Below are 26,901 nucleotides of genomic sequence, written 5' to 3'. Positions count from 1 at the left end.
GTTTTACTTACGTATTAGTACATTAGTGGGCATTTGGATGGCTTCCATGTCTTAGCTGTTGTGCATAAGGCTGTTTGGAACACGGAAGCACCAATCTCTTGGAGACTCTGCCTTCTGTTCTTCTTAGTGTCATCATTAGTCATGCGGATCATGGTGTGTGTGTGTGTGTGTGTGTGTGTGTGTGTGTGTGTAGTACGGAGGACAACCTTGTGGGTTCCCGGAATAGAACTCAGGTAGCAGACATGCGATGCCATACTGTAGGTCTTCCTTTCAGCTCTTTGGCATATATACCCAGCGGCGGGGTTGCTGGATCACACAGTAATGCTCTGTATTCGATTATTTATTTATTTAATTTTATGTACGTTGGTATTCTGCCTGCATGTATCTCTGTGTGAGGGTGTCAGATCTTGGAGTTACAGACAGTTGTTAGCTGCCATGTGGGTGCTGGGACTTGAACCCGAGTCCTCTGGAAGAACAGTCAGTGCTCTTAACTATTGAGCCATCTCTCCAGCCCCTGCACTGAGTTTTTTAGGAACTGTTTTCTACACTGGTGCTACCATTTCACACTCATCACCAGTAGTCTGCAAGGCCCATATTTCTTTTTCTTTTTTTTAAATGTTTTTTCCAAATTTAATTTAAATTAATTTTCAAATAGTAATTATTATTTGGAAACAGAGCTTCATTATGTCAGCTTGAATGGTCTGGAACTCAGTGTAGAGCAGGCTAGCCTTGAATCATAGAAATCCCCTGGCCTCTGCCTCCCCAGTGCTGGGATTAAAGGTGTGCATCAGCATGCCCAGAGAGATACAGTTTTTCCACACCATTTCATCACCGACACTTGGTTTCTCCATTTCCGTTTGTTAACGAGTGGAAGATCTCTTTGTGGTTCTGTAACTTATTGGTGAAGTTGAGCATTTGCTCCTGGCTGCTTGCTTTCTTTGCAGAAACACTGCTCAAGTCTTTTACGTGATTTCCACTTAGGTTGTTTGCATTTTTGTTCTTGTACTTTTAGGTATATGTTATGTATTCTGAATATTAATGCTCTATCAGATACATAATTTTCTCCACTGCTGTGGGATACCTTTTTATTCTGTTGAGTAAAAAGTGAGTATATTAGCCAGGCATAGTGGTGCACATCTTTAATCCCAGCATTCCAGAGGCAGAGATAGGTGGATCTCTGAGTAAGAGGCCAGCCTGATCTACAAAGTGAGTTCCAAGACAGCTAGGGCTGCTACAGAGAGAAACCATGTCTGGGGTGTGTGTGTGTGTGTGTGAATTTTTTGGATACATACAGTTTAAAAAAATTCAGAAAATAGAATTTGTCTCTTTCTCTGTGTCTGTCTATCTTTCTCGCACAGAGAGATAGCGGCAGTGGGGGTTGGGTGGGGGATGGACAAGGAGTGTGTTTCTGGTTCTCTCTCTCACTGTGGCCTATGTCTTTGGTATCCTGTCCATGATATCATTGTCATGAATTCAGTGTCATAAATTCGTGTATTTTTTTCATTATCCCAAGCCCTTGACCTCCTTCTTTGTATTAGTTTGCTTCTTCTCTTTCAATAAAGTTATTTAACAAATAGATTTTTTAAAGATTATCAACTCTTTAGTCACTCATTCCACAAACAGGGAGGATATTCCAAGTAGGTGATAAGCTTCAACAAGAGCAGCTTGAAAACAAGAAGCAGGTAGCCTGGCTGCTGAATCTGTGCAGTGGTGGATACATGGGTGGGGCTTGTGAAATGAGCCGAGGCTAGACCAGGTAGACTCTCACGTGTTCTGGTGAGTGGACAGGTTCAAGGTCAGTTGGCAGCCTGGACAGGTTCAAGGTCAGTTGGCAGCCGTTGAAACAGCTTGTCGAGATAAGCTTAGTTACCTTTAAGTTAACCTTTCTCAGCCCGTTTCCTGTTTTCCTGCATGGGTACTTGTATGGACCCAGGCACTATTTTAGGGACTGTACAAATATTGACTCGCTGACAAGCCCTAGAACAGTACTCCTTTCTCCTCTCCTTTACAGATGGAAATCGATGTCCGGAGAGGTTAAGTAGCAAGTCAAGAGCCTGAGTCTGGACAGATACTCAACAGGCACACTTCTTAATGCTCTCATAGAGAGGGGTCATTGTGGCAGAAGCTAGCAAAGACCCCTAAACCAGAGACTCCCAGCTTGGTGTCGAAGGATGCTACAAAGTGTTGCTGAGAGTGTTTCTGCCCAGCAATTCAGAAGGAGACCACAAGGTCATGGGGGTTCCCATGCTTGCTCCTTTCCCTTGTTGTAGTTCCCCAAGCAGACCAGAGTGCAGATCTAATTCACACCAAGAGGTTCTGAACAAGCACATAACTGGCTTTGTGGGACCCAGTGGCTGAGCAAAACAGAGCACTGAGCACTGTAGCCAACTCTGGGAAGGCCAGTGGGGGGCACATCTGCCCAGGGTGACCGAGGCCATTTTCCTGTCCCTGCTATCTTTAGACTGACTTTCATGCGGTTGCCAGAGCATGGTGAAGGGAGACTGGGGAGTGAGCTCTTTCTACACGTAGGTATGGAGACCAGGGACCCTGTGATCCCTTTCTGACTGCTGTCGAGCTGTGTGGCCTAGTTTGTGGGTGGGACACTTCTTTCAGTTACCTGAAGTACAAACAAGGCGGTTATTAGACCCTTCTCCCTGGCTCCACCCACCCCCAGCTGCTGTAATTGATGTACATAGGTGCTTTGAGTAGCACGGATGACGAGCCTCTGAGAGGATGAGGAAAATAGCACAGTGACCTCTCTGGGGCTTGTCTGAAGCGATGCGTCGGAATAGTTCCTCACCTGGGGGATATCTGAGCATCTCACGTGTTTATCTGTTTGCATTTCATTCCCTTAAATGAAGGCCTCTGTGGTCCTAGCTTTTCAGGCTGGCCAGTGCTTTCTAAAATGGGTGGTAGGATATGTGGGTAGGGATGAAGGGGAAGGTCCCATCTGAGAGGGAGAGACTAGCTCCAGGAAGGCTAGGAGGAGGAAATGAGCATGACCTCACTCAGGGAGTACCCAGAGTTATCAGAAAAGAACTTTCTGGGGGGCTGGAGAGATGGCTCAGAGGTTAAGAGCACTGACTACTCTTCCAAAGGTCCTGAGTTCAATTTCCAGCAACCACATGGGGGCTCACAACCATCCGTAATGAGATCTGGTGCCCTCTTCTGGTCTACAGGCACACATGGAGGCAGGACACTACACATAGTAAATACATTTTTTAAAAAAGAAAGAAAGAAAAGAAAAGAAGGGAACTTTCTGCCAAAACGAACTTATTTTCTCTGCAGCTAAACTCCAGAGCAGACAACTCCCGTCTTGTCCCGTCTAGTAGCCCATTGTTAGGAAAGTATTAGGAGTCCTGCCTCCTTTATCCTCATGGTGCCCACCTATTTTTTGCAGTCTCTCCAGCTGTCCTTTGATGGACCTACCTGGAAGCAGGGAGGTGTTTTAGGATTTCTATTGCTGCGGTAAAACACCATGAGCAAAAGTAACTTGGGGAAGTAACAGTCCATCATTAAGAGAAGTCAGGGCAGAAACTCAGGCAGGGTTGGAACCTGGAGACAGGAACTGAAGCAAAAGCTGTGGGATAACATTGCTTACTGACTCGCTTCTCACAGTTTGCTCAGCCTGCTTTCTTATATCACCCAGGACCACTGACCCATGGTGGCACCATCTCCAGTAGTCAATCATTTATCAGGAAAGTGCCTCATAGACCTCCCCATAGGCCACCCTGGTGGAGACATTTCCTCAGCTGAGGTCCCCTCTTCCCAAATGATTCCAGCACATGTCAAGTTGACGGCACACCAACCAGCATGGGTCATCACCTCTGACTCAGTGTGCATGTGGACTGAGACATGGCTCTTCTGACCCTACAGATACCTCTACTGAACAGCTTTCCAACACTTTCATGGAAGGGCAATCCATGAGTCCAAGAAGAGAAGGATAAGGAAGTTTCCAGAAGGCAGCTGAGGTAGCAGAGCTGTGCCTGAAGAGTTGGCATCAACTTGGCAAAGAGGTAGACTCTTGACATGTTGAATGCAGATCATGATGTGTTAGGAAATTAGTCAGGGCTGAGTTTCAAGTGACAGAAACTTATGGAAATTTGCATAAGTAGGGGGCAGGGACAGTCTACGTAGGTAACTGAGAAAAACAAGATTTTAAAATCACAGCTCTTGCATGAGCATTTGCAGATGGGTTAGCCCACATCTTGTCCCTTTCTCTCCCTAGGGCACCGCACAGTGCGCTCACTCTCAGCTTCATTTCCCGGCCTGCCTTCCCTACACGGTGTAACGCTCTTCTTGTGTCAGACAATAGAGCCCCTTGGCTGACTAGTCAGTCCCTAACACTTTCACCCAAAGTCCTGAACCTGGAGTTCTGTCATCCCCACATGAGCTACTGGGAGCAGCTTCACCCTAAATCAGGGACTGACCTCTGGAGCTGGAGGTGATGCTGGATTTACCCCAACGAGAAAATGAAAAACAGCTCGTTTACAAAGCAGAATGAAGCTAAACTATTGTTGGCAAAGGCAGGCTTGCGCCAGACGTTACAGGTACTGGACACAAATTCCGTCCTCACAGTTCCGGCATGTGGAATATTAATGTCATTTCATTGGCAAGGAAGCGGAAGTCAGTGGATTTACCCGTGGTTGTGGCTCTAACATGGAAAGGCTAGGTTTTGTTTACCCTGGGCGGTCTGGTGTTGAAGTCTGCATATGGTCTCAGCTCCTAAGCCCCTGGTCCTCACAGACTCAGGCAGCAGTGATGGAGTAGGAAGTGCAAGCCAGCCATGGCCAGAATGCTAGGGAAGACTATGAGGCAGGGTCACAAGACAGCCAAATTTAGAATCACGGAAGGGAGAAGTGGTGATTCTGTCCTGGGGCTCGAGTCTCGGAGTGTTTGTGCTGGAATCATCACACAGACGATACAGTCTCTGCACTCTCTAGCATGGCCTTGTGTTTTAATAAAAAAGGGATATTGATCTCTGTCTTGAGTGACAAGGTTTGGCTTTGGATGACTCGAGGCTGTAGCCAGTAGTCTAAGGCAGCGGATGGTTTACTGTCTTTGGGAATGGGCGGCTAGACTAAAGGCAGTTCCCAGTGAGGAGCAGCTACCCTTGCATCTGTGCCCTTAGAGGTAAAGGTGCATAGCTGCCAGCCTTCTTGGGACTTTAGCGCTTTCAGGGACGATTGCTGACCACGCATTGACACCTCACCCGTGTTGCATCAGGAGCATTGGGTTGTTGGTCAGAGCGGCGTGCTCCATCAGGAGCACTGGGTTGTTGGTCAGAGCGGCGTGCGAGCTCAGAAGCACCTTTGTGTCTGACAGCAGCGGGTGCTCAGGAGAGCAGAAATGTGAGTCACGCTGGAATGTGCTGATATGCAATGGGCCCCAGCTTGTCAGGCCCCTGGGAGAGCTGGCTCTCAGCGGGGAGGAATCTGCTGGGGCTTACGCCTGCCACCTCCAGACCTACTGACCAAGACTAGAAATGTGGATTTCCCTGGGTGGGCACCTCTCACCTACATTCCTCCTTTCCCTTTTGGGGAAGGTTGGACTGGGAGACCTGAGGGACCCCTGCCAGCTGCAATTTCCTCATTTTGCAGTCACTGGCGAGTTTGCTAGTGGGACCCGTGGAGGCTCCCTTGGTCTCATCTCCTGGGCTGGAAGCTTTGCTTCCACTTTTATTCTCTCCAAGGTTGCCTTTATGACTCTCTATGAAAGCCATTCTCCACCAGAGTTATCCAGTGGCCCACTGTGTGGCAGTGGCCTGTCCAGGGCCTAGGGACATGTAATTCAAGTCTGTGTCCTGAGGACTTACTCATCTTTAAGGGTTTCCGTGTTCAATTAGACAGGAGGAAAGAAAATTAAAGGTGGTCTCCCTATGGAACTTTCTATGTAGACCAGGCTGGCCTCAGACTCACAGATCCACCTGCCTCTGCCCCGAGTGCTGGGATTAAAGGTGTGGGTCAACACTGGCCATCTCAAGTCTGTTTTCTTTTTTTTTTTTTTTTTTGGTTTTTCGAGACAGGGTTTCTCTGTGGTTTTGGAGCCTGTCCTGGAACTAGCTCTTGTAGACCAGGCTGGTCTCGAACTCACAGAGATCCGCCTGCCTCTGCCTCCCGAGTGCTGGGATTAAAGGCGTGCGCCACCACCGCCCGGCTCAAGTCTGTTTTCTTAACCATCACGTTATAGCTATTGCAGCTGGCTCAAGAAGGATATGCTTATATGAAGGCTTTGTTTTGAGATGCCAGCTAATAAATCTACTTAGAGGCAACAAAATCCGCAACTTGGCAGCTAAAGGTGAAAACCAGAAAGAACCTTGCAGAAATATGTGCCTGTAATCGGCACACCCTCAAAGCATCTTCATGACACAACGCCAAGGAACTAAGCCATTGCATAACTGGATCAATATTCAGAATATCTTAGCGGCTTGGAAATATGGGCTGACATGCACAGCGCGAGCTTTAGTAGAAATAATGGTTGTACTTAGCTTTAGAAACATCAATTCCATATGTTCAAGACCGGGGACATCTGCCTTCACAGTAATTTTTATTCTATAAACTTTGCATAGGATAATTGACCACATGCTTACATAAGCCCAACAGGGTGATATAATTGCTACAAAATAAATGTATTCTTAGAGTAAATACTGAAAGCTCATTGGTCCTGATCCTGAAGAAAATTGACTCTTTGTACTTGGCATTGGCTAGACGATATGCAGGATGGCACATTCAATTACGAATCAGAAGGGTTGTAGACATCTGTGAGCTGTGCAAAAGGTGGGGGGATCTTATCTTAATAACGGCTCTAGATACCATGGTGACAAATTATTGAGACCTGGAGAGATAATGAGAAGAAAGAAGGCTGTCCTGTGGATGAGGGCTGTGTTACTTAGTACTGCTCTAGACAGCATGGCTGAGGTCGGGTTCCCTGGACTACTCTAGACAGCATGGCTGAGGTCGGGTTCCCTGGACTGCTCTAGACAGCATGACTGAGATCGGGTTCCCTGGACTGCTCTAGACAGCATGGCTGAGGTCGGGTTCCCTGGACTGCTCTAGACGGCATGGCTGAGGTCGGGTTCCCTGGACTGCTCTAGACGGCATGGCTGAGGTCGGGTTCCCTGGACTGCTCTAGACGGCATGGCTGAGGTCGGGTTCCCTGGACTGCTCTAGACGGCATGGCTGAGGTCGGGTTCCCTGGACTGCTCTAGACGGCATGGCTGAGGTCGGGTTCCCTGGACTGCTCTAGACGGCATGGCTGAGGTTGGGTTCCCTGGACTGCTCTAGACAGCATGGCTGAGGTCGGGTTCCCTGAAGCGGGAGCTTGCTAGCTGACTCCAGGGCTTCTGTGACTGGAAAGGCTGCTTCTTTACTTCCTGCCCCTGTGACAAGGCTGCCTAGACAGAGATGGCAGGGACCATCTTCCTGCTGCATGAGATGATCTAGTCCCCAGGAGCCTTCTCTGCCTCATAGAAAGTTGTCTTTCCTCTCTTTCTGTTCATGGACAATGAGAGCGGGTGGGAAAAGCGATCTGTGGGAGATTTGGGGTTTTTTTTGGTTTTGGTTTTGGTTTTTTTTTTTTTTTTTGGCTGATTAAAGTAGATGGAAAGTTCTGGAGAAACATTAGTTCACATATTTTATGCTTAAAATGTGTCAATCTTGAATTTTAGCTGAGATCCTGAGTCAGTTTCCTGAGGTTAGGGACCCTACCTAGTAGACAGTGAAGTCTGTGTGGGCCAATATGGTGTCTTCTTGTCCCCATCCACAACTCCTCCTCCCTTCCTTGCCTCTACCGTGTATAAGGAGTGCAATCACCCTGTTCCGGCGTTAACCCTGATTGATTGACCCTGCTCAGAAACTCAGAATTGTTATTCAGATAATCTTGTGGTCATATTTAATGGGTGTGCAGTCAGCTGGGATGTCAAAGTGTAGGTTTCAATTCTTTGGCTGCAGGTGGATCCAGCCCTTGGGAACTCCTGCCTGATGACAGTTTTGCCAGCTGAAAACCCACCCCGAGGAGCAAGAGTCCAGAGCAGCAGTCTGCAAAATGGCCCACGGAGCATACTTAAGACAGGCCGTCTGTCCCTCTGGCTGCTTGTTTAAAGTACAGATTTCAGCTAGGTGTAGCTCAGTGCTGGATGATTGCCTGGTATATGCAGGATGCTGGGCTCAGCGCTCAGCACTGAATGAGAAATTTGTAAGGGGTGGGGGTGGGGATGAGCGATGTTGTACTTCAGAGTTTTGGAGGTTTTAGTCCAAACTGGGGATGGCAATTGGCCCATTGTTGGGGGCATGTGACAAGCTGCACCTCACAGTGACATACATGGTAAAGGAGAGCCGTTTCCCTCACAGCTGTCAGTATGGAAAAGAGGAAGAGGCAGGATCCCATAATCCTCTCTGAAGTGTATATCCCTGATGAACTAAAACCTCCCATCGGGCCTCGCATCCTAACTGCCTCTTCATGGTGCCAGGCTACTACAGGGAGTTAGATGGAGACAGTACTCAATTCCAGAGTCAGGAAGATGTAAGGGGAAAAAAAGCCTTGTAGGGGTTTCATGGGAAAGACTGCCCAAGAGACTCCAAGCAGTTGGTTAGTGTGAGGTACAGGACTCAGCCCCGCTAAGCCTCAGCTCCCTCTTTCTTAAAGTGCGGTGATGTGGTCTGATGAGTCTCTCCCACCCCTGGTCCCGCCTTCTCTCCACAGCCGTCCAGCATGCTCTGCTCACCGCATCCCGAGGGGCACTGACCATGAGCCTCAACTCCTCCTTCGACTACAGGAAGGAGCTGAGCAACCTCACTGCAGCGGAGGAGGGTGGTGAAGGGGGTGTGGTCGCCGAGTTCGTCGCCATCATCATCATCACCGTGTTCGTCTGCCTGGGCAACTTAGTCATTGTAGTCACTTTGTACAAGAAGTCCTACCTCCTGACCCTCAGCAACAAGTTTGTCTTCAGCCTGACCCTGTCCAACTTCCTGCTGTCTGTGCTGGTGCTGCCGTTCGTGGTGACTAGCTCCATCCGGAGGGAATGGATCTTTGGCGTGGTCTGGTGCAACTTCTCGGCTCTTCTCTACCTGCTGATCAGCTCGGCCAGCATGCTCACTCTCGGGGTCATTGCCATCGACCGGTGAGTTTGCATCAGACTTGAGATTGATGACTTATGGAGTGACTCACTCCAGATGAGTTTGTTCCTGGGAAGGGCACTCGAAGATTCTTCCTAAGGAGAGTGCGCGGACTGAAGTCTGTCTCTTTAGCGCCTTAGCCAGAGCCTTTCTCATTGTATCTATGTTTTATGTATAGCCAAGTGTCACATATGATGTTGTGGCAGCGGGTGACAGACTGTCTATTTGATTCCATATAGCGTGGTGTGCAGCTCATCTTATATCTAAGTTTTGTATCAATAGTCTGTAATGTCTTCTGCATAACCAAATCAGCAAATGACAGGGCTCAGAATGTATCCCTGTTGTCAGTGATGCACAGCTGTAAACTTTATTTTATTTTGTTTTTAAAAAAGAAGGTTCATTACTTCAAAAAATAAGACAAAAACCCCAGGAACCTCTAGTTCTTGTTTTACACATGAAACAAGGGCCAAGGAGAGTGGAGTCCGGTCTTCAGACTCAGCCGCTCCTCCGTGCTGTGTGCTTGACAGGTCTTGCTTTGACCTCTGTCCCATCTTGACTGGGACCTCAGACTAAAGCCCCCTTTACTCTTTTGTTCTGTGAAGACAGGCCAGGACAGGCTGGGGGAGCAGTGGGAAGGCAGACAGTCTAGGGAATGGTGGTACCTGGAGAAGCCCAGCACTCGTCTTCAGTCTGTATTGACCCCGCCCGAGGTGCAACTGAGGCTGAGGTCAGATGCCGATGGCCACACTGCTTAGCTGCACCTCAGGTTCTCGGAGTCCTGCCAGTGCTGTGCTGGCCGGTGGAGCTATACGCATGTCAGTGGGACTTGTCAGCAGGTTCCCAACCCTCGGTTATGCGTTGTTTCAGTCATCACACACAGGAGCTGGACTTCCACTTCTTTTTTTCTTTCTTTCTTTTTTGGTTTTTCGAGACAGGGTTTCTCTGTATCTTTGGAACCTGTCCTGGAACTAGCTCTTATAGACCAGATCCTCCTGCCTCTGCATCCCGAGTGCTGGGATGAAAGGTATGCACCACCACTGCCCTGCCGAGCTGGACATCTTGAAATCAACGAGAGTGGAGTCAGGGTCTGTGTGCTTTTCTGGAAACTGGGAAGGTTACTGTGGGGAGGGTCAGGGAAACACAGAGGGCATTCGTCAGAGGTGTTGTCACAGGCTGCCACAAAGTCTCCAGACTCTTGGGAACATGATTATTTGGGTTGGACTGGCTGCCCTGAGTCCAGCGATGCTGGGCCCCAAACTGGATTTTTGTTTTCCCCATGGCTTTGTAGAGAATGTGGAATGAATAAGTCAAAATGAATTTATTAGCATCTCCAAATGTCCATTTATCCCAGTAATAAAAGCATCATAAATCAAAAGAATGAAATAGACACTCACGGTCTAGCCTGCCAGGGACGTCACTGCATGCTTCTTGTGTATTTGCTTCTAGTACTACTTTTTAGTTGGCTGCAGTTCTATTTTTTATATATATATTTTTTAGATTTATATATTTTATATGTATGAGTGTTTTGCCTGCAGTGACCAGAAGAGGACATCAGATTCCCTAGAACTGGAGTTATGAACATTGTAAATCACTAGCTGGGTACCATGAACCAAACCCAGGTCCTTTGCAGGAACAACAAGTGTTCTTAACCACTGAGCAATCTCTCTGGCTGCCCTATAGTGCATCTTAAAGAAATTTATCTCATTTTTAATTATGTGCCTGTGTGTTGTGTGTATATGTGTGTGCGTGCATTTGTGTGTTGTGTGCATGTGTGTATATGTGTGTGCATGCGTATGTGTGTTGTGTGTGTGCAGGTACAGGTGCCCAAAGAAGCTAGAAGAGTATGTTGGATTCTCTGGATCTGGAGTCACAGGTGGTTGTGAGTCACACAGTACAGCTGCTGGGAACTGAACCCTGGGTCCTTTGCAAGAGTAGCAAGCACGGAGCTGCCTATCTCTCCTGACCAGCAGTACATGTTTTTGCCATGGGTTCATGACATGTGTGGGTCTACGCTCTGCTTTTTCATATAACATGTCATATAAGCATAACCTTGGAGAATGTACTACTAGTGGTCACGTGTTACTTTGTCTGGGATGGACTCTGACTTATTTTTCAGCACCCTAGTACTGGATTTAGGTGGTACATGACTCCCTGTATTGCTCAGGTGACCCTGTCCATTTGTGGAATTTCTATCTCTTCAGTCAAAGTGAAACACACTTTCAAGATACTTGGAGAAAGACAAGGGGCTTTCCAAAAGTTACACAGATATGCTGGTATCCCACCAAGATGATTGCATGGCAGACACACACACACGCGCACACACACACACACACACACACACACACACACACACACACTCGAGCTTGGAAGTTTGCTGGAAGTAGAGAGAATCAGATCTCATTGGCATTTTACTCTCTATTTTAAAAAATAATGGTTTTTGAACAGTTATTTCTTGGCTAGTTCTTGGGTCCCGTGGCGTGTAGATTGAGGCTAAGCCGCTCAGGTGCAGATGAAAGTTGGTCCCCAGTGCCAGCGCAGCACTGTCTGCACTTGGTCATAGCGTCAGCGTCCGCAGGGGTAACTCCAGGAAGATGCAAATTGCTTCCTTCACTCTGGGCTCAAGTTAAGTGAAGGCGAGAATGTCAAGTCCCAGGCCACCAGAATGCTCATCAGCAGTTCGCCTGTGCCAGCGCTGGGGGCATTTGCTGGCTGTCCCTAAAGGCTGTGGGTGCTGTGAGGATGCAGAAGAAGACAAGAATGAGGTAGAGGTGCCCAGGGTGTATGACACGGATGTAGTGTCTGGGGTCAGAAAGCAGGTGATCGGGTCAGACACAGGCGGATTCACCCCCTGGCTGGAGCTTCAGTCCTCACAGCCGGGCCCCCAGGTCATTCACTGGAGCAGCTGTGAGTGGAGAAGGGGCGGCCTTACAATAGTGGCGACTTACCAAGACCTGGTTGTCTTGAAGAAATAGCTCATCTCCCCCATCAACACAAGACGGCTTCATCATGGCCTGATCAGATCTTTATGACTAAGCTATGTTATTTAAAAAAAAAAAAATGGGTCTGGAGAGCTTGCTCAGTGGTTAAGAGTACTTATTCCGCTTGCAGAGGACCCAGGTTCAACTCCCAGGATCCACATGGCAGCTCACAACTGTCTGTAACTCCAGTTCCAGGGGCTCTGACTCCCTCTTCTGACCGCCTCAGGCATCAGGCTTACATGTGACGCAATACATCCATTTAGACAAAACACTCATGTGCATAAAGTAAAATAATCTAAAACCGAGAATTAAAAGAAAATTTAGTGTCTTTAGATATGTGAATGGCAAGTACTATTTATTTTTTTTTTATTAATAAATATTAGTGTAGATTGAAACTGTAAATGGACTGGACAAGTTGCATCTTTATGGTAGTATGCGATAGAGGGAAACAAGGGGAGGAAAGGGGGACGGATACAGAAATCAGAGACTCATGAAGCTGCATGCGGAAGGGCATCCCTTTACTTTCAGCACTCTGGACTCAGAGGCAGGAGGATCTCTGTGAGTTCCAGGCCAGCCTGGTCTACAGAGTGAGTTCCAGACCTACATCATAAAGAGACCCTGCCTGAAATGTTTTCTAAAAGCAATATAGAAAACAATGGCATTGGTTATGGTTTTTACTGTCACATTTTACATAACTGTCATGAACCAGACATATTTATTATAGTGTCAACATTTAGCTTAGCTTACTTTTGAGACAGCACTATTAATCTCTGCTTTCCAGATGTTCACAGTGATGTGAAAGTGTAAGCCAAATAAACCCTTTCCTTCTCAAGTTGTTTTGGTTGGTTATGGTGTTTATCATAGCGACAGAAAGCAAACGAGGGTGGTCCCTGAGGAGAATTGCTGAGTATGCAATAAGATCTCCCTCAAGGATAGCTGAATTCTTTTTTTTTTTAATTGTTTTTATTGAGCTATGCATTTTTTGTCCGTTCCCCTCTTTCCCTCCCCTTCTACCTTCTCCTGTGATCCCCCACGCTCCCAATTTACCCAGGAGATCTTGTCTTTTTCACCTTTCTGTGGAGATCCCTGTATGTCTCTCATAGGGTCCTCTTTGTTGGCTAGGTTCTCTGGGGTTGTGTACTGTGGGTTGGTTTTTCTTTGCTCTGTGTCTAAATACCACTTATGAGTGCGTACATATGATATTATAGCTGACTTCTTAAACACAGAAGGCTTTGATGTGCTGACCCGCACACAGGACCATGTCCTTGCTAGTGGACAGCTGTGCAGCATGGTGTAGCCTGCTGCTTGTCTGGGAGGGTTGGGTGAAGGTGTCTTTTTCAGAAGCCTTCGCAGTGTAAAGGTTAGTTGGGAGAAGTTCAAGAGTCCCCGCCCAAGAGAGCAGGGCATCCTGCCTCCCTGTAAGTCGTCTCTCACCTCCCTCACTATTTTTCTAGCTATTATGCTGTCCTGTATCCAATGGTGTACCCCGTGAAGATCACCGGGAACAGAGCCGTCATGGCTCTCGTCTACATCTGGCTTCACTCCCTCATTGGCTGCCTGCCACCGCTATTTGGTTGGTCATCGGTGGAGTTTGATGAGTTCAAGTGGATGTGCGTGGCTGCGTGGCACCGGGAGCCTGGCTACACCGTCTTCTGGCAGATCTGGTGTGCCCTGTTCCCCTTTCTCATCATGCTAGTGTGCTATGGCTTCATCTTCCGTGTGGCCAGGGTCAAGGCCCGAAAAGTGCACTGCGGCTCGGTGGTCATCGTGGAGGAGGATACTCAGAGGAGTGGGAGGAAGAATTCCGGCACCTCCACTTCGTCCTCGGGCAGCAGGAGGAACGCTTTTCAAGGCGTGGTCTACTCCGCTAACCAGTGCAAAGCCCTCATCACCATTCTGGTGGTCCTGGGAGCCTTCATGATCACCTGGGGTCCCTACATGGTTGTCATTACCTCAGAGGCACTCTGGGGGAAGAACTACGTCTCCCCAGCCCTGGAGACTTGGGCCACATGGCTGTCCTTCACCAGTGCCATCTGCCACCCTCTCATCTATGGGCTCTGGAACAAGACCGTGCGCAAAGAGCTTCTGGGCATGTGCTTTGGGGACCGTTACTACCGGGAGCCATTTGTGCAGCGACAGAGGACTTCCAGGCTCTTCAGCATTTCCAACAGGATCACAGGTAATTTGGGGACCGCCACAGCCCCGAGCAGATGTCACCTGGGGTCCCTCTCAGTTACTAAGGGTCTGGCAGTGTACCGGTTCTCAGGAGGACTGTGGCCTCAAGGTTCAAGACCCAGATTTCCTGGTGTGAAGGGTCCACCCCAGAGTGTAGTAGGAGCTGCGGGCTGTGTTCCTGCCGCCCCAGCTCCTGGTCGCCTGGCTAGCTTATGCCCCGAAATAACAACACACAAACTGTTTTCTTTTAAACACTGCTTGGCCCATTATATCTAGCCTCTTCTCGGCTAACTCTTGCACCTGGACTAGCCCATTTCTAATAATGTGTGTAGCACCCCAAGATGCGCTTACCGGGAAGATTCTAGCCTACGTTCATCCTGGGTCAGAGCTTCATCGCATCTGCCCCAGAGAAGAGCGGCATCGTGTCTGGCTCTGAGAGGAGCTGCCCTGCATCTAAGCTCACTTCCTCTTCCTCCCAGCATTCTGTTCTGTTTACTCCACCCACCTATGTTCTAACCTATGAGGGCCAAGCAGTTTCTTTATTATTTAACCAATGACCTTCCTCCATCACTGGAGTAGCCATGGTGACTCCCACTTAGCTGCCCAAGGAGCATGCCAAGCAGGAGGCGGGAATCACTGCTGGTACACATCCCCAGAGAACGAGACAGGAGGCATTGTGCTTTGGAAACCTGTTTTCTGGAACCCTAGCCAGGCCCTCACGATCTGGAGGGGATAGCCACTTCACTGCAGAAGGAAGAATTGGAGCCTTGGGCCAGGCTGCCTGCTCCCCTGGCAAACATCTCCTTGAGTGTCACCACTCTTGGATGCTCTGTCTGGGCTGCAGTGGCTCACTTAGCCTGTCCCTCCTCTCAAACACTTGCCACCTTGAGCTTTCTCTCCCAGGCCAGTGGTTTCTTCTGATGGTTGCTGGTAATTTGTTGTTTGTGTGTTTATTGGGGGTGGTTATCAGTGCCAAACATAGTCTCCATCAAAGTGTCATTGTCCTGTGCTCAGAGCTACTCTATATAGAGGACACACACACACCACGACACCAATGACAACTAGCATTTGTTGTAATGCCCTTGACAAGTCCCACAGGAGTTGCTCTAGTTAGAGGTTAGACTTTGTTTTTCAGCTTTTTTAAAAAATTATATATATATATATAAACATATACATACATATATATGTGTGTATATATAAAATTTGAGGTTTAGAAGAGTTGGAAAACAGTGTAGGGAGCTTCCCATAGTGTTATAAATGTACATTACTACAGTACAAGATCAGCCCTAGAGCCCCACACGTTATACCTCAGCCCTGCCTGGACCCTTCTGTGGAGGGTTGGTCAGGTCCCGAGTAAGCACGCTGGCGCTCGGAATTTTGGGCAAGAATGCTGCCGGAGTGGTGGGATCCTGTTCCCTCATCAGGTTAGGAGCGCATATGGCATCGTATCTTAGTTATTGAGTTACCCTGGCCCCTTGCTCAGGTGTGGGCTGTCATCCTTTTCCACGCAGTACTGTCTCTGTTGTAATCAGCACAGATGCTAGCGGAGAGGCCTGGAGACTGGGATATCCTAGCTCCCCTCGGGCTCCATCCACTGATTCTAACTTACACTGGTGTATCTTGCTCACTGTGGTGTAGTTATGTTGTCCTGACGTGAAGGTAGTTGGGATTTTAAAGCCACACTGAGCTAAGGGAGCTATTGGAAGGAGATTCCAAGAACACCTTTATAACCCAGCTTGCTTTGAACCATCAGCTCCTGAATAATGACACTGAGACTTCTTATTAATTATGAAAGCTTGGCCTTATCTTAGACTTGTCCCCACCTACCTCTTAAAACTTAAATTAACCCGTTTATATTAATTTACATTCTGCCACATAGCTTAATACCCTCTCAATACCGTATGCCCTAGTTCCTCCAAGTCTTGGCGGCAAATCTTCTTCCTCAGATTCTTTCCCTGAGTTCAGATTCTTTCTCTTCTCTGGAAGTCCTGCCTATCCTTTCCTGCCTAGCTGTTGGCCATTCAGCTCTTTATTTAGCCAATCAGAAGGTGGCCTAGGCAGGTGAGGAAGGACAGTGATACATCTTCACACAATATACAAAAAGATTATCCCAACACACCTCCTTCAGCCCGTAGCTCTCACTTCTTGCCAGATAACTAAGACCTACTTAGTCTCTCCTCTTCCGGAAATAGAGATCCTCCACCTTCACCCTCAACAGGGCAGAAGACACGGCTTTTGTTGCCTGTGAACACTCAGGGCCAGAGATGACGAGATGCCCTGCCTGTGTGCCAGTGCCACACATCTGTTGACTGATCTACCTTGTGGCCTAGTGGAGAGCTATTTCTGGACAGGGGACATCTGGTGATTTTTCTTTTGACCATAGGAAGGAAAACGATCTCCATTTATTAGTCGGAAGTGCCCGCCCCTTGTCATTTAGAAACTCATGTTCCCAAGTGTGACTCGAGACAGAAGGTACATTCAGTGCTTGACTGCATTTTATTGGTGACTTTATTGGCTCAGAGTTTATAATAACTTGTCCCCTTGGCAGAAGCTAATGATGTTTTCTATTCCATCGGGGCTAAGAATAACGAAGGAAAAGATGAGGACAGAGAAGGACAGAGGCAAGAGTAGAACAGAAAGGAGCATCCGTTTCTTGGCCAAGATTTACTGTGTGGATTGTTTCTGACTGTCCTGGAAAGGACTACCAAGCTGTGGCAGCCATCGAAAACACCAGCTGTGGTTGGGTTGACAGACCCAAAGCCATTGGCGGTCTGAGGCTCATTCAGGGAAAGCAGCTTTGTGGTTGATAGGTCCTTAATCCTTGGCTTCTCCAGGCCTGGGAGCGGGCAGAGGCTCCTGCTCCTCTCGTGGAGTCTGTCTGCAGGAGGTCAGTTAGCCATATTAATACTGTGGGGACTGGGGAGCAAGACAGAATACAGGTCTATTCCAAGTACACACTCTCTGGCTGTCCATGCCAGCAGTACCCACTGTCTTCCAGATCAGGAGGAGCACTCCTGAGTCTCCATGCAGAGCCCTCTGCTCAGCCAGGCTTTTCGGACCTTACCATTGCCCTCTGCACCCAGGGCTTTGAAATGCAACTGATTCCTGAACCCGGATTACCTCCCTTGCCCTTAATCGACTTTCAAGCTTGCTCTCCATTCTTGGGGAAGGCAAGAGCCCTGGTATTTGCAAGGGGAACAGTAGATGGCTGGTCAGATGGAGGCCCTGCCATGTTTTGTGGTACATTCGTACAGTACATGAAAAGCTCTCCCCTAAGAAGTCATTAACTGGAATTATTGGTGGTCCTGATAATTCATGCAGAAGCAGAATTCTACACATGCCTGGAATGTCCCTCGTACATGACAGAAGGTGTTCACCCGTAATCACTGGCATACTGGCTGTCACCGAGCCACCAAGCCCTTTTGCTTCTGAGGTCTCATTAGCAGAGTCCCACGGTGACTGGTTGGGTTCTCTGGGAATAGAGATCTCCAGGGCACTGGAAGCTGTCTGGAGTGCTACCTCATGGTGGGTAGGGCAGCCACGGAGTGGAGGTTGCTCCCTCGTGTGGAAGGTGAGCTGAGTGCTAACTTTCAGTTGGATGCTAAACTGATAAAAACTGATGGGGGCTCCTGGCAGAGGGAGGAGAGCAAAGACTGTAGGAGAAAGGGCGAGAAGAACTAAATGGCTCTTTTGCTCAGCCCAGCCCTGAGGCCCAAGGACGGCTCTTTTGCTCAGCCCAGCCCTGAGGCCCAAGGACAGCCCCTGTGCCCCAAATGTGAAGACGCCTGGTGACGGCGGAGGGCAGAGCTGTCTAGTTATCTCTTGGGAAGGCGGGTTCCATCTGACATTCACTCAGAAGACAGCATGCATCACAGCCTTCTTGGAAGGTCTGGGGTGGCGGTGGGCTGGGATGGGGAGTGGGGCTGGAGGGGGTGGGGTAAGTACCACCGAGGCCTTTGAGTTTTCCTTCTTCCCTTTTCTAAATGTCGTCCAGTTAGTTAAATAAATTCCTGCTGCACCTCGGAACCCTGCCCTGCCCTTCAGCGTCTGATATGCACAGACTCCTTTTATCTCTGATTCTTGGGGAGCAAACCTGGTCCCTGGGCCTGGCCTAAGGGTTAGATGTGTCCCGCTCCCGTGGGATATGGTGGTGTCCCATGGAATCTCAGGGTAACTTGTCTACTCTCTGGAGGGAAATGCTTTGCCGCCGAGCCACAGTGGTCTGGCTCAGACCATCCCTCTCACTAGAGGAGACCAATACATGCATTCCTGGCTTTTGCCACAGCTTCAGAGATGGCGTCCAAACACACTGTGACTGCCACCATCCCAGTGGGCAGGAGATGGCCCTGAGGGGCTCCACTCCTCGCAGCAGGCCTTCTGTTGAGCATAGCCATGTCGAGAGGCCCATGTGGCAGAGGGGATAAGCAGGTCCAGGGGAGACGTGGGGGTCTTCTTTGATTTCGGCCCTGTAACTAACCCTGAGTAAAACAGCTGTGTGCGTGGAAAGGTTCTGCGAGAAGGTGGCTGCCGCTCTGCACCTCCGCAGCCTCACCATCCCCTCCTCGGCTCTCAGGAAGAAAGGGAAGAGCATAGTCTGTCCTCTCCAGGACAGGAGAGAGCTGCAAGGACAAGGGCAAGACCAGCGTGCAGGAGGGGCCAAACTCACTATTAAACCAAGACCATCCCCCCGCCACATTTTTATTTATTTGTTTTCATTTTGTGAATATGAGTGTTTTTTCTGTATCACGTGCCCGCCTGATACGTCAGAAGCTAGATGAGGGCTTCGGATCCCTTGGCAGTGGGTTTACAGAAGGTTCTGAGCCACGATGTGTGTGCTGGGAACCAAACCTAGATTTTCTGCAAGAGTAGCAAGTGCCGTTAAGCTCTAGGCCACCACTGCAGCCCCGTGGTCGTTCTTGAGGTGACTGACCCCCTTCTGTGGTAAGAGCAACTTGTCCATTCATTGGGCCTCACCTTTCAACCCTGTTGGTTAGGGATTAAGTTCCTAGCAGAGGAACTTTTAGGGGGCACAGTCTACCATACTGACCATTAAATCTATTAGCCCCGCTTGTAATTTCTAAGAGATTTTTATCTTCATATTTTTTAGTAGTTGCCAGCTCTTCTTAATGGATTTATTTGTTGAACTTTACTAAGCACCAATTTTTAAAATTCTTTATTCATTTTACATATTAACCACCGTTCCCCCTCCCTCCCCTCCTCCTGCCCACTCCCTCCCATCCTCACCTCCATCCACCCCCTCAGAGAGGGTAAGGCCTCCCATAGGGCATTCAGCTAAGTCTGGCATATCGAGTCTAGGCAGGACCAAGTCTCTCCCCCCTGCATCAAGGCTGAGCAAGGCATCCACCAGAGGGAATGGGCTACAAAAAGCCAGCTCATGCACTAGAGATAAATCCTGGTCCCACTGCTGAGGGTCCCACTGTTGTGGCGAGCTGCGGGCTGTGTTCCTGCCACCCCAGCTCCTGGTAGCCTGGCTAGCTTATGCCCCAAAATAACGACACACAAACTGTATTCTTTTAGACACTGCTTGGCCCATTAGCTCTAGCCCTTACTGGCTAATTCTCATATCCCGATCAACCCATCTCTAATAATCTGTGTAGCACTAGTCTTACCGGGAAAGATTCAGCATGTCTGACCTGGCGGCTGGCTGCATCGCGTCTGCCCCAGAGAGGAGAGGAAATGGCATCTGAGCTCACTTCCTCTTCCTCCCAGCATTCTGTTCTGTTTACTCCACCCACCTATGTTCTAACCTATGAGGGCCAAGCAGTTAAGCAGTTTCTTTTTTAATTAACCAATGACCTTCCTCCATCACCCCACAAACAGACCAAGCCACACAACTGTCACCCACATGCAGAGGGCCTAGTTTGGTCCTATATAGGCTCCCAAACTGTCAGTCCAGAGTCCACGAGCTCCCACTAGCTTGGATCAGCTGTCTCCGTGGGTGCCCAGTTCTTTTTAAGATCTCTGTCGTCTCCCATCAGGTCTACGTCTCTCTCTTTTCTCTCTGTCTCTTACACGTCTGTTGTGCTAGGGAGTGCCCTTGACTGTGTGGTGGTCCCTGCCATTCGGTCCACTTTGGAAGGAAGACACTAGGAAGCCTCTGGTGAGGTAGGCTCAGCAAGCTTCCTGGTTGTAGGGCACTCCTTCAAGCCTTCTCCCTGGCTCCCTGCTCTCAGCACCCACACAACTTTTCTGGTTCATTTTGCTGGGGAGTGTTCTCTCATACGCTGTCATGGCTTCCTCAGTCTTACCGGTCCTTTTGCCCCTGATGTCTCAGTGCCACCGCTCCTGGTTTGTTCTCTCTGTTCTGCTGACGCAGGATGGGGCTCTGAGGCTGGGAAGAGCCCCAGCGGGGTCCAGCTGCTTCCTACAGAGACTGTGGAGCCCACGGTCTGTCAGGCAGTCTCCTGGGCCTGCAGTTCCCAAGCCTTAATGGCTCTATATAAGGACAAGACTGTTTCCAGGGTCGGAATCTGGGGAAGCAGCTGGGCGTGGCTGTCGTCTAGTGGGTCAGGAGTGAGATTTTGTAAGTGACCCGAACAAAGCTGGCAGCCAGGTCCTCTGGGGGCCGGAAACTGGAGAGTCAGTTGCCCAGGATAAAACAGATACCCACCTGAGTAGCCTGTGTTTATTCCATCGATGCCAACTTTGCCTTTCAGACTTGGGCCTGCCCCCACACCTCACGGCTCTCATGGCAGGCGGACAGTCCCTGGGGCACAGCAGCAGCACCGGTGACACTGGCTTCAGCTACTCCCAGGATTCAGGTACCATTCTTACCCAGAAAACCTCCCACTCGGTGTTAATTTGCTCTGTTAATTACTGCCTGGAGGCTCGCCCTTGCCCAAGGGGTGCCAGCTGCGTCTCTGTTCTCGCTTCTACTAAAAGGGCCTCTTGGTTCCTTCTCTCCCTACTCTGTGGTGTGCTGGTGAGGTTAAAAGTACTGGAAAGCCTTCGGAAAGTTAAAATTTAAATAGGCCGTGCTGGAGCACGCCTTCAGCCCCGGAACTCAGGAGGCAGAGGCAGGCAGATCTTTGTGAGTTTGAGGCCAGCCTGGTCTACAGAGTGAGTTCCAGGGCAACCAGAGCTGTTACATAGAGAAACCCTGTCTTGAAAAACCATCATTTAAAAAAAAATTGAAGCCGGGCGTTGGTGGCGCACGCCTTTAATCCCAGCACTCAGGAGGCAGAGGCAGGCGAATCTCTGTGAGTTCAAGTCCAGCCTGGTCTACAAGAGCTACTTCCAGGACAGGCTCCAAAACCACAGAGAAACCCTGTCTCGAAAAAAAAAAAAAATTTGAAGAATCTTTGATTCTTTGCTTTGACACTACCTTATACTATACGTGACTGGCCAGGCCCTGGAGGCATCCCCCCCCAGGCTCTTGACTGCCTTCCTCTCCCTGCATGTTTGTTGAGTGGCCCTGGCTGGGAACAATATGGTCAGAGGCTGGAAGTGTCTCTTCATCCACTTAGTTCACAGATTTCTGTTGGAGAACTGACAATTTGGCCGTATCTGAGGCTGGTGCTCGTCAATGCTCTGGGCCGCAGAGGGAGAGGTTTTGAGTCCCCACAAGAGCAGCAACTCCAAGCTCTTCTCTCTCTGCACCCCTGGGAGCTTTTGTCTTTTTGGTTGTAAACCTCTAAGAGCTGAGCCCTCTCCTCAGCCCCCACTGGGAGCTTTTGAAAAAAGCTTGGGCTGTGAAGAGATAACTGTCAGAACCAGGTAGGGCTCAGAGAGTGAATGACTTCTGCCTGAGGGTGGGGAGACAGCCTTTCCTCCAGCCACAGTGGAGGGGTGCACAGCCTGGGGAGTAACAGAGACAGCCTTCCTTCCTTCCTTCCTTCCTCCCTCCCTCCCTCTCTCCCTCCCTCCCTCCTCCCTCCCTCCCTCCTTCCTCCTCCCTCCCTCCCTCCCTCCCTCCCTCTCTCCCTCCCTCCCTCCTCCCTCCCTCCCTCCCTCCTTCCTTCCTCCCTCCCTCCCTCCCTCCCTCCCTCCCTCCCTCCCTCCCTCTCTCCCTCCCTCCCTCCCTCCCTCCCTCTCTCCCTCCCTCCCTCCCTCTCTCCCTCCCTCCCTCCCTCCTTCCCCCCCTCCTTCCTGCCTTCCTTCCTTCCTTGACAGTAGGTTAGATTTACCTGGTCAGCTGGTGGTGTGGCAGCCCCATCACTGTCTGTAAACTCCTGGGATGGATGACATCTGCTTCGGGACAGTCAGCTGAACCTGCCTGTAGGACTGAAGGCTGGCAGTCAGGGTCATGAGGCACTGGGCCGTGGGAGGACGAGGCCTTGGTGTCTGGAACTAGTGCATGATCTGCCCTTCGCCGTAGGGACGGATGTGATGTTGCTGGAAGACCATGCGTCTGACGACAACCCTGCCCCCCACTGCACCTGCCCACCCAAGAGAAGGAGCTCCGTGACATTTGAGGATGAAGTAGAACAGATCAAAGGTTGGTTTGTGGGGCTACTTCAGTAAAACACGTGGGTGAGGAGGGGATTTTAGCCACACCCTTCCCGCAGAATGTGCCAAGGCTTTGTCTCCTCTGCCCGCTTCCTGATGATGAAGCTCTACTGGTGCCACTGAGTCTTGAATTCTGAGACATCTGACTCAGAGCGAGCAGCATCTAAGGTGGGACAAATGCAGCTGTAGACACATGCACATGCATGCACATACACACATACATACACATATGTGCACACACATACACACATGCACGCAACACACATGCCTGCACACATGCACACACGCATGCACATACACACATACATACACTCACACACACTCACATATACATACATACATGCTCTCTCTCTCTCTTTCACACACACACACACTCACACACACACACACACACACAGATATGAGGAGAGCAAGAGAGCTCCGGAGACTGTGGAAATATGATCAGGGAGTGGAGGCCAAGCTGCCATCCTAATGAGCAGACCTGAAGCCTGCGAGGACACAAGTCTGCTCACTGGGCTTTCCTGCACTAGCACCCAGCATGGGCTTTCCTGCTCTAACACCCAGCATGGGCTTTCCTGCTCTTACAACCCAGCATGGGCTTTCCTGCACTAACACCCAGCATCCGTGCTGCTTTGGGTTGGGGTTAGTTTCCCACGCAGACATGCCAGGCAGACAAGTGACAGGAGCCACTCAGGCTATTCGGGTGTAAGAATCTCACCGAGTGAGACTTCCATTGGCATAACAGAGCCCCGAGTCTGCTGAAGCCCAGAGTTTAAGGTGTAAGTACTGAGTATGAAAATAAATATGGACCCACTATTGGTCTCGTTGTACCCTGTCCCATTCCCATCCAAACTGAGGGGAGAGGTGGTGGAGGAGCTCAGAGCGGAATATACCAACCGAAGCATCTCCTCTGACCAAGTAGATTCATTCACAGAGCTAGCCGGCAGCCTTGCGAGCTTCCATTACCTTTCTGCAGGATAAGGAGTCTAACTGCTCCCCAGACCTCCCACCTGGAGCCAAGTCTTGTCCTCTGTGTCCTGGGGTGGGTAGGTCTCAAAGCGCCCTCTGCTGGTCTGGTGCTAAATGATACCTCCTCCTCCGCTGTGTAGGGAGAAAGACAGGGATGCTAAAGTTTGTTCACTTCCTTCCCTCCTGTAGAGTGTTCTCCAGAAAATGTAAAGGGAGGAGAAGGTCCCCCAAATATCCTGAGAGCTTAGGCAGTGAGGTCCATGATAGTTTTGCTCTGGCTTAGGAATTAAAAGCCACCTCCATTCCTCTTTCTATTCAGTGCAGGTGTGTGTACGTGTGTGTGTGTGTGGGGGGGGGGGGTGTCCCTAATCCCTCATAGGATGGTAGAACTGTTGATATCACTTCCAGACCCGAGGCTTTCCACCCTCAGGGAAGCTCTGAGTGAAATGAAGAGGAGGAGACGTGACATTTCTAAGTTCACAGCTACTTGCTAGGCTGTTCCAGGGAGGTGCGGGAAGAGAATTCTTTTGGAGACATAAAATAAAACGTTTTAGGAAGAATTCACCCATTCACTTGTCATAGTAACCATGTGAAGAGATTTCTTCTCTTTATAGATGAGGAAACTAAGTCAGAAAATAACCCTGGCATTTCTCAGGGAGTAAATTGGGAAGTCCGGAATTTTACCCTGGGGAATCTGTTGTCAATATCCATACATGTTATCTCCACTCCTCTCCCTGGGGCAGTGAGCCAGCAGAGGCCATATTCCTGGGTTAGTCATGGGTCCTGGCTCCTGGGCTAACCCCCTTTCTGTCTTCTCCCACAGAAGCTGCCAAGAACTCTATTCTCCATGTGAAGGCTGAAGTCCACAAATCCTTGGACAGTTATGCAGCCAGCTTGGCTAAAGCCATTGAAGCCGAGGCCAAAATCAACTTATTTGGGGAGGAGGCTTTGCCAGGAGTCTTGTTCACAGCACGGACTGTCCCAGGGGCTAGTTTTGGGGGGCGTCGAGGCAGCAGGACTCTTTTGAATCAGAGGCTACAACTGCAGAGTATTGAGGAAGGGGACATCTTAGCTGCAGAACAGAGATGAAGGCCGCAGAGGGGGCTATTGGTACTGGTGCCTGTGCCAAGGCCCTGGAAGACGTCACCCCTCACAGAGGGCCAGACGCCGGGAAGGAAACATTGTGTGTGCAGCCAGGAGGACTGGAAACCCCGACCTCAGTGTCTGCTGTGAACACACATGTGGGCTGCATCAGGGATCAGGGGCCGTGGGCTGGAACGAGGCTTCCAAAGCACTCTGGAAAGAGACGGAGATGTGGCTGCAGTTTTGGGAGGACTGGAGGTGATGGGTTTAAAGGGAAGCCCCCATGTGGATCTCGTCTTCACCAGTATCCTGCTGGTCTAACTGCTCATGGTCTCAGAGGTAGTCCCTGCTCAGTGCACCTCATGGCACACAAGACCATCTGCGGTTCTCTGTGGTTGATCCAGGCAGCATGGGGCAACATATACTAGACTAAATACAAACAGTCCAGATAGACACCCAGGAGTAGAGCACCTTATACAGACACCCTATATCTTCCACCCTAAATAGGATTTGGTCTTTGGCGGCACCTGCTGCTGGCCTGTAGGAGCAGCCCACAGGCTACCCAAGATGGGGCCACCCCACCCACCTCTTTGTTGGCAGATGTTTTAGTATTTGAAAAGAAGGGAGAAACCACTATAAAAGGCAAGGGTGAGTACCAGGCATTTCATTTCCAAAATTAAAAACCCAGGAGATAGGGCACACCACTAACACCCGGGCTGTGATGTCACGTACAGCGGGGAAGAATCTGGGGGGAAAATCTCTCACACAGGAGATGTGGGAGATGCTTGACAAACATGTTGGCTTCAAATCCCAGGAGCAATTGTGACTGTCACTGCATCTTTGGGGCGGGCACAAGGTAGAAGCCGGAGTTGAGTTCACAGCCTGGGTTCTTGGCCCAGCTTGGTCTTTGTCTGTGGATCATCTGGAACATCCTGTCCTGCACTGGGCCATTTGCAGACATGGGAGAGAGGAGGGAGGAGCTGGAACAAGTAATCTCCAATATAATTTCCAGCTCTGATCTTTGATGTCTTCTGAATTTGTAATTTAAGAGATGGGAACAAACTGAACATGACCAGTGGTTGAACCAGCATTTGTAGACTTTTGAGGTTGTCCGCAATGAACACACACGGAGCTACATGCACACTCTGGCCTTGTATCTTTGCACCCATTGGCTGTTTACTAAATGCCGACTACTGAGACACGGGTCTGAAGAGGGTGCCGCAGCTGAGGCCATGGTGGGGGGGGGGGGGGCGGGATTCCGTGGCTTGGATCCCCAACCCTTTCTCCTTGAGCTGGAACTTGAAGTTTGGGCTTTGAGCACTTGCTGTGGTCATCAGGAAGACAGCCTTCCCTGCTTCTCTTAAGTCTGGGTGCTGAGATGAGCTAAGGTCAGGGATCTTCCTCCATTTTACAAAACAAAGGAAGACCCCAAGACCTTTCCATATCTGTCAACAGGCAAACACTCCAGAGTGAATTACTTTTCAAGTGTTTTCCGTGGGCTGCCTGACTCGTGGTGTGGCAGTATCTTTTTCCTATCGTTCCTGGTCTGCAGCCCCCCAAGACATTTCATGAGGCTTGGCGTTTGCCTTTGTGTGGTTGATTTTGTCAACACCACCTACTCCAGGACATCTGTGCAGGGGATTGGCAGGATTTGGGGTGGAGAGGCAGGGGGTAGAGGACAGGCACTGCTCTCGCTCCTGGCAGCATTTCTGTGCCCTTTCTATTCTGTTCTCTTTTTCTAGTACTTGTCCGGTGTCTGGGGAGACCATATCCCTAATTAATCAGTATACATAGAAGCAGAAGATGGCAGAGGCCTTTCCCTCTAGGTATGGGTTGCCTGTTAGTGCAATAGATTGCCTTAAGACTCAAAGGGTGGCGAGCTCTTTCTTGATTGCCCTGGGCCAGGCTTTATGGGAAGGATGCTGAGGCCTCTGAGTCCTACTGGCTGACCCCCAATTCACTGGCATACAAGAAGAGATCATCCAAACCGACCTAGAAAATGGAAGTTTTACTGTTTTTAATGGAAACCCATGCCTTTTAATGGAGCGACACCTACCCATCTCCCCAGCACTGCGGGCTGTAAAGCACAGCACCTCTCCAAGCTTGGGGCAGTA

The 26,901-nt window shown here is 49.6% G+C and overlaps 1 protein-coding gene across 6 annotated transcripts in view; it reads left to right on the top strand.

The window, feature by feature from the left end:
* Window positions 1-26,013, top strand: part of Gpr161 (G protein-coupled receptor 161) — a 41,430-nt gene extending 15,417 nt beyond the window's left edge. For 5 of the 6 annotated variants that reach the window (XM_057769904.1, XM_057769901.1, XM_057769900.1 and 2 more), the window contains 5 exons: window positions 8,701-9,118; window positions 13,546-14,270; window positions 20,944-21,048; window positions 22,605-22,724; window positions 24,528-26,013. In XM_057769904.1, coding sequence (XP_057625887.1) covers window positions 8,745-9,118; window positions 13,546-14,270; window positions 20,944-21,048; window positions 22,605-22,724; window positions 24,528-24,793 — 1,590 coding nt within the window. In that variant the 5' untranslated portion in view covers window positions 8,701-8,744 and the 3' untranslated portion in view covers window positions 24,794-26,013. Of the gene's footprint in view, window positions 1-6,861; window positions 6,918-8,700; window positions 9,119-13,545; window positions 14,271-20,943; window positions 21,049-22,604; window positions 22,725-24,527 lie in introns of those variants that run through there. The other variant, XM_057769903.1, reaches the window with a different exon arrangement.
* The last annotated feature ends 888 nt before the right edge of the window (window positions 26,014-26,901 follow it).

The sequence above is a fragment of the Chionomys nivalis genome, chromosome 5 (genome assembly GCF_950005125.1).
Source record: "Chionomys nivalis chromosome 5, mChiNiv1.1, whole genome shotgun sequence".
Taxonomy (NCBI): Eukaryota; Metazoa; Chordata; class Mammalia; order Rodentia; family Cricetidae; genus Chionomys; species Chionomys nivalis.
Note: the sequence above shows the minus strand (reverse complement) of the source record. Positions and strands in the feature narration are given on the sequence as shown.